The sequence below is a fragment of the Protopterus annectens genome, chromosome 1.part0 (genome assembly GCF_019279795.1).
Source record: "Protopterus annectens isolate FY-2018-M chromosome 1.part0, PAN1.0, whole genome shotgun sequence".
NCBI classification, from domain to species: domain Eukaryota; kingdom Metazoa; phylum Chordata; order Ceratodontiformes; family Protopteridae; genus Protopterus; species Protopterus annectens.
Genome location: NC_056725.1, coordinates 36334628 through 36342127, shown reverse-complemented (window position 1 = coordinate 36342127; position 7500 = coordinate 36334628). Strand labels below are relative to the sequence as shown.

General features: G+C 39.2%; 2 protein-coding genes across 4 annotated transcripts in view; one reads left to right on the top strand and one right to left on the bottom strand.

Annotated features, from left to right (window-relative positions):
* The window catches only part of CCHR1.PART0H19orf47 (chromosome chr1.part0 C19orf47 homolog), a 1064431-nt gene that overhangs the window by 746500 nt on the left and 310431 nt on the right, over positions 1–7500 (bottom strand). The gene's annotated exons all lie outside the window — the stretch shown is intronic.
* Positions 3300–5779, top strand: LOC122809832 (ficolin-2-like). Its single transcript, XM_044081543.1, has one exon. It carries the CDS (start codon positions 3407–3409, stop codon positions 4394–4396), a length of 990 nt encoding a protein of 329 aa, XP_043937478.1. The 5' UTR covers positions 3300–3406; the 3' UTR covers positions 4397–5779.

Below are 7500 nucleotides of genomic sequence, written 5' to 3'. Positions count from 1 at the left end.
TCACGCCAAGCACCTTTCAACTGTCTCCCTTACAACCTCTGCTGTGGATGCCCAGCTATCTGGTAACTCTTCACTGCCACACCGTGCCTGCCTTAACTCTTCCCTGAACAAAACCTCACAATTACTCTTTTTCAATTTCCACCATTTGATCCTTGGTGCTGCCCTCACACTCCTCATCCTCTTCTTGATTGCCAACATCATCCTACAGACCATCATCCTATGCTGCCTAACTACACTTTCCCCGGTCAGCACTTTGCAGTCTCCATTCTCCTTCAGACTGGCCCTCCTGCATAGGATACAATTCACCTGTGTGCATCTCCCTCCCCTCTTGTACATCACCCTGTGCTGCTACCTCTTCTTAAAACATGTATTCACCACAGCCATGTCCGTCCTTTTCACAAAATCCACTACCATCTGACTTTCTGCATTCCTCTCCTTAACACCATACCTATCTATTACCTCCTCATCCCCTCTGTCCGCTTCACCAACATATCCATTGAAATCCGCTCCAATCACCACTCTCTCACCCTTGGGTACAGTCATCACCACTTCATCCAACTCGCTTCAAAATTTTCCTTTCTCATCCATTGCACACCCAACTTGCAGAGCATATGCACTAACAACATTCATCATTACACCATCAATTTCCAGCTTAATAAACATCACTCTATCCAACACTCTTTTCACCTCCAAGACACTCTTGACATACTGTTTCTTCAGGATACCCCATTTCTCCTCCCATCCACACCATGGTAGAACAATTTGAACCCCCCCCCCCGATACCTCTGGCCTTACTCCCCTTCCATCTGGTCTCGCATGCACAATATGTCAGCTTTCTTTCTCTCCATAATATCTGCTAGCTCTTTCCCTTTACCAGTCATACTGCCAACATTCAAAGTTCCTACCCTCACTTTCACAGTCCTAACTTCCCTCCTCTCCTTCTGCCTCCAGGCATGCCTTCTCCCTCTTCTACTTCACCTTTGACCAACAGTAGCCCAATTTCCATCAGCACCTTGTTGGCTAATAGTACTGGAGGCAGTAGCTGTTAACCCAGGCCTCGACCGATCCAGTATGGAAATCTGTATTGTTGTCCACATATTTGATCTGGCAAAAAGTTTACTCCAGATGCCCTTCCTGATGTAACCCTCCCCATTTATCTGGGCTTGGGACCAGCACAAAGAAATACATTGGTTTGTTCATCTTCCAGTGGCACAGTATAGGTATTTTAATTCTTCTGTGTGAAAGTTTGTGCAACAGTGTTGTAGCTTCTGTTTTACTTTTCAGGTGACACGTTGTTTTACAAATGATGTGGAAGCTGGCAAGAACACTGAGATGTTCCCATTGCAGCAGGAGCAGATGTTTTGGGAAGGGAGGGTTGCTCATACAGCACTTTGTATTTTAGTTCTTGTATCAGTTGCTTGCATTACTGATGTACACTTGATCTAAGTCAATACTGTGCCATGATCTGCTGTCAGCATTGCATTCTTGTATGCTGACAGAGTAGACTTTGTGACATTATGCACACTACTGGGCCCATGTGATGTAGACAACAGTGGGCAGTTACTGTCAAGGAATATTCTGATGCCATAGTTGTTGTCCCTCAAGATGTGTCCAAATGGGTGAGAAGATCTCTGACCACAAGGCAATAGTGTGGCCATCTTTTTCAAGCTACAAATTGCTTGGTTTCAGTGGTTTTTGCTCTGGACTAGCAGCAAGAGGAGAGTATGATGGTGAAAGAGCACCTTTCTCCAGGTGTTATGCTTTCTGCAACAGGTCTATGCAATACAAGCAGAGGTTTGTTTGCTGCAGCTGGAAGACCATGGCTGCTGTAAGACGCACACAAAGTGATGCTTACAGATGACCATTTGTGATGCTATCCTCTCAGCAATGACCTGTTACCACACTGCTTTTATCTGTGTATTGTATCTTTTTTGATGAGTCTCTGCCCCTTTCTCTAATTATATTTCTAAAGGGCACTTTTCATGGTCATTTTATCTCTGTAGTAACCTGACAGGAACACCGCTACTAAATTGTCCATGGTTGTGGCTAACATCATGGGGCAGCATGGTGCCTGAATGGTTAAGGATTTACCCCAAGGCTCCAAGTTTTAGTTTTGATATGTGGCATTTGTACGTTTACCCTCTGTCTGTATTTTTTTTCTAGATAGGCTGGTTTCTTCCCATCTACCTAGAACATGCTGGTTGACTCGCTATTCAGTGCTGCCCATTACTACTTTATCAGTATTTACTCCTGTGGCCTGTATTATGGCTCATCAGAGTCCAGAGTGGATTAGTTACTTTACCTGTTTAACAAATGAATAAAAATGAAACTTTCTCCCACCTCTGGTCACATATTACATTGCCTGATTTGCTTCTTTCATCCTCTTGCCCTCCCCTCCTGCCAACAAAGGCTCCATAATATAATTTTGTGTAAACTCCCACCAGAAATATGGGCTTCATCAGTCATACTTTAATGCAAATTATTACATATTATTTTCCTGAGCTAGGCATCATTTCCTTTCATTGGTTACCAGACTCTGACTTCCTTGCCTTTCTAATTGTTCCTTTACCTTGGACCTACATTTCCTTTAGAATATGTTGTCTGTTTAATCAAGTACACCCCTAACTGATTCCTCTTTCATGTTGTACTTTGCACTCTTCCTACTACCCCATCATTCATCACTGGTAACATTATCTCCTTCCACATTACTGGGAGTAGTGCAGTCCTCGCAGAGCTAGTTAACTCTTTGTGTATATAATTAGCTGTGCTGGTGTTTTTGTTGCTTACTCCTACAGCAAAGAGTTACAAAGGCATCACTTCACAATATAGTGCACTCATTGTTACTGTATACCCATTACAAATTATATTGCACTGTAGTATAACATCACAAATATTTTGCCATTTCATGCCCACACAGTCCTGTTATAGAATGTGCTCTTATTTCCTGCTGCTTCTAAAAACAGAGCATGTGTATCTCAGTAGACTGTTTCTGACGAACAAATTTTATAGACCGAAGGTTAATGTTAACCTTGTATCACAGACACAGGAACCATGAGATTTTATTTTTTTTCCCTGAAAAGTGAACTTACAATACTTGGAAATTGCTTCATTTTTTTTCCCACAGAACTATTTCCTTATTCTTGGAACCATGCTTATCTAAAATGTATGTTGGAATGTTATTTAATGTCTTTCCTATTGTTCTTTCAGGAAGTGACTAAACTGACTTAATAGTACATTGGATTAACATAGTCTTTTGTGGTCAATATTATTGTTTTTGAAACAATAACATTTCCATAAAACATCAGTGTTACCAAGGGAACTATTCTGAGAGCAACTCTGTCAGAAGATATTTGAAGGTAAGGATCAGTTACAGACCTCTGAAAGGAACAGAGTGAATGCAAACAACATGCAACACATGCTGTACATCTGGACTCGGGCTGCCTTTGTTTTCTGCTCTGTCATTTCTACTGGAGGGGAGAATACTTGTCCTGAGATAAAAGTTGTAGGCCTGTCAGGCTCAGACAGGCTCACTGTACTACAGGGATGCCCTGGTGTACCTGGGGCTGCTGGGACCCCTGGTCTGAATGGGCTTCCTGGAAGCAAAGGTGATGCTGGTGTTGCTGGAGTCAAAGGAGAAAAGGGAGATCAGGGGCTCTCTGGAAAGCCTGGACCTAAAGGAGACCAAGGAGACCAGGGTGTCCAAGGAGCTAAAGGTGAAAAGGGAAATTGCCCTGATTTAGGTGCCAAAGAATGCCAGCAAGGTGCCAAGAATTGCACGGATGTGCTGGCCCGTGGGCAGGTGCTGAGTGGTTGGTACACAGTTTTCACTGAAAGCTGTAAAGCAGTGACGGTGTTCTGTGACATGCACACTGACGGAGGAGGCTGGCTGGTGTTTCTGAGACGCATGGATGGCTCTGTCGATTTTCACCGCAGTTGGAATGTTTACAAGGAGGGCTTTGGAAATCAGTTATCTGAGTTCTGGCTGGGGAATGAAAATATTCATCAGCTCACCAAAACAGGAAACTTTGAGCTGCGTGTGGACCTGGAAGATTTTGCTAATGTAAAAACATATGCAACCTACAGCTCTTTCCGAATCCACGGGGCATCTGACCTTTACAGGCTTGAACTTGGAGAATTTGTGGAAGGCACAGCAGGTGATTCTCTGACTTACCACAATGGGCAGCCCTTCTCCACCCATGACAGTGATAATGATAAATCAGAAGGAAACTGTGCTGTTGTGGTAAGTGCTGCCTGGTGGTATAAAGTCTGCTACGAATCCAATCTTAATGGACTCTATCTGAGAGGACAAACTGGTAAACATGGTCTGGACTGGCGTACTGGCAAAGGAATTGGCTACTCTTACAAATATGCTGACATGAAATTTAGACCCCATTAAACATCTATTGCTAATTTTATTCTGTATTTTTCTCAATAAAATTTTACAGAAAATACATTCTGTATAATAAGCAACAAACTACATATAAGAATACTTTTTTTTTAGCAAAGTGCTTACTTAACCAATTGTAATAAATAACAACAAAAAGTTACAGTGTAGATGTAGAAACATAAATGTGCTTAACTGTTATTTGATGACAACTGCTTTCAAGAGAAACAGCAGGTCTAAAGATTACCAGACCTTCTACCAAGCATATAGCTTACATTTTGAACCTCATGAATCAAATATGATTCAAATGGTCATCATGGGCAAAAATGTATTGTTTAGAAAAATACAAAATATACAAAATAAAATGTCCCTCTACATGCCACAAGCAGTGGGCTTCACACATACCCTTATATACATATATAACACAATATTATTTATAGACAACTTGCATATTCCCTCCCTAAGGATGTGCTATCTCATCATGTGTGTGCAGGCAACTTCCTGATTGCTGACTTCTCATTAGCCATTTGAACAGTGACCTTTTGGGTACCAACCACACAAACATGACCCCACACATACACATAATGTATAATATTCCATACTTACCACTGTAGACCTTTAGTATGAGTCTTTACTGCACAGAAAACCTCTTTTTTGCATCGCAGAAAAGTGTTCCTCTGCTTTGGTACAAAAATAGTAACATCAACTAATAACGTGTATATTTAAATTATTAGAAACTTGTACTGTGGAATATGTCATAAGGCAGTATTATTAGTAAGAAATGTGACAAAACTGTAGTCTACAAACTAAAAAACAGAAAAAAACAATAGTTGAAATACCTGCACTGACCGTAATTAATGTATGTATACTTGTTAACTCATTTCCACACCTTAGAATCTCTTATTCCTCTTAGAAACCCACTGTGTTTTGTATCTTGTAGTAACTGTGTGAGCATTTTTGTATAAAATATAGAAGGATACGCATTTAAAGTAATCATTTTTTTTCATTTGTGTTTCATGATTAGATGCATAATTTACATGGTTATAATGTATAAAGGAACTCAGAATTTAGAAATGGTATTTGCGAATGCTCTTAGTGATTTAGTTCTTTCCAGTAATATTTGTACTGATTTTAAAAATGCAATACAAGTCACATTAAGCAAAACAACTAATAACATTTAAAACTATTTATAAAATATATTCATCATATATTCAAGTAAATCTTAACTCACATATACAATCAGTATACATCTTAATTAAATTCAAGGGAGCTTTTAGTTCTTTTAATGATACATAAGCTCTGAGCCTCAATTTTACTAACAATTATTTCTGTACTTCAGCATAAATATGAATGATTCTTGCTTATAATACTAATTAAAAATATATTTAAATAGTTTGCTAGTGCTGACTTATTTCTCATCATAATGTTTTTTCTTTCTTTTTTGCATGTTGTTTGTGCTTAATTTTTCTTATTTTTATCTAAGGAATTTGTTGGTCAGTTGTCACCCTGCAGATGGCACAGATTACGATATTCATGTCAGAGGCTGGCAACTGAGTTCAGTAATATTAGTGCAGTAATAAAGGGCATGGATCTAAGTCATAGTGCATCTGATGGGAGGTGGAGAAAGCTGTAGCACAGAACATAATGTGAGGAGCCATCATGTTTAAAAAATGAATAGCTGTTTTAATTAAACACAGAATGCAAGCTTACGGTGTGACAAAGTGGCACATGCACTCTTCATTAGACACTGACCACAGACATCCTCCAAGTCCAAACACTGAAGTTGTTTTGTGCTCAAGTACGTTACATGTACTTTCATCATCTGAAGATATTTCCCACACATACTTCAGTATTCTTATATTTTTGTCTGTCTCCACTTACATTTTATTTCTTAGATGATTTAGAAACAGCAATCAACTTCTTAACAAGGTTTCTGATGTAAGTCTCGGTTTTCAGTGTACATTTGGCAGTCTCAAATTCTGTCTAGAGTTTTTGTGCAAGACATCTGAGTAGCTGAAGGATTTACAGCCATTTTTATTTTATTAAAAAAATAAATTCATAGCATTTCCTACAAAATGTAAAGGCTTTCTGTTAACTTACCACACACACACACACACACACACACACACACACTTCCCAGGTATCTGCTGATTCATCTGCTTGCATGATTTAACAATATGTAGGAAGATCGACATGTACTGTACACAATTCCTTTGGTTGCCTTGGTCATGCTGTATAATTACTCGGAATCATATTAATGATTGTAATGTTCTAAATTCCACTTTTGTGCTGGTAAATACAACATCACAACTGCTTTGTTTACTTACTGTAAACTCCAAGTTTACAAGGGACTGTTGCTGTTTTATTATGCAACACATTTTCAAACCTTTTCGTTCATTATTATCAAATACTCATCTGTAGTGACCCCACATGAGGACTTGGTATTACACCTGCATGAAAATGTCATGCTAGAGGCTAAACACTTTGTAACCCACACATTGTTCAGGTATTGATGTTACATATTGCTCTTTGATAAAAGTCACGCTTTAATCTGCTTTTCTTCAGTGTTACTTTTACAGCTCTGTTACCTCCATGAAATGTGCTCTATGTTCTTTTTAAGAATTGGGACCCTGGTTTGTTTCCACTATTTGAGAGTCTAGCTTATCACCTTCAAGCAAGGGCCACTCATAGATGGCTTGATGACCAAGGTCAGGATGGCATGTAGCTGTCCCTGGACACAAGTTGGCTCTTCAGTGAACCTGGATTTCTTCCTTGCTCTAATTCCTATGAATGTTATTGTTATAGGCACATTACTACCTGTGTCATGTTAAATTACCTAACATTAAAAAAGGACACTTGAAATATACCCCTATAATGCATATATACTGATTCTTTTTGTGAGGCTGAAATATGTCCTTCTGTGTTGTACATAAAATTGCTCCATTAGTAAAATGTTTTCATTGGTTCTACTATGATTCACCAAACTGCACAATCCCAAGCATCAGAAACACTGAAAAATAATGCCCAAAACAAAGAAAGGTGAAAAGTTAATTTTAAGTGAATTTTGCTTGGGGGAAGTCCCCACCCCCACCCCATGCTCCCAAATGTATACATCT

Excerpts from the sequence above, each read along its gene's own strand:
- LOC122809832 (XM_044081543.1), top strand. The coding sequence starts at position 3,407 with ATGCAACACATGCTGTACATCTGGACTCGGGCTGCCTTTGTTTTCTGC.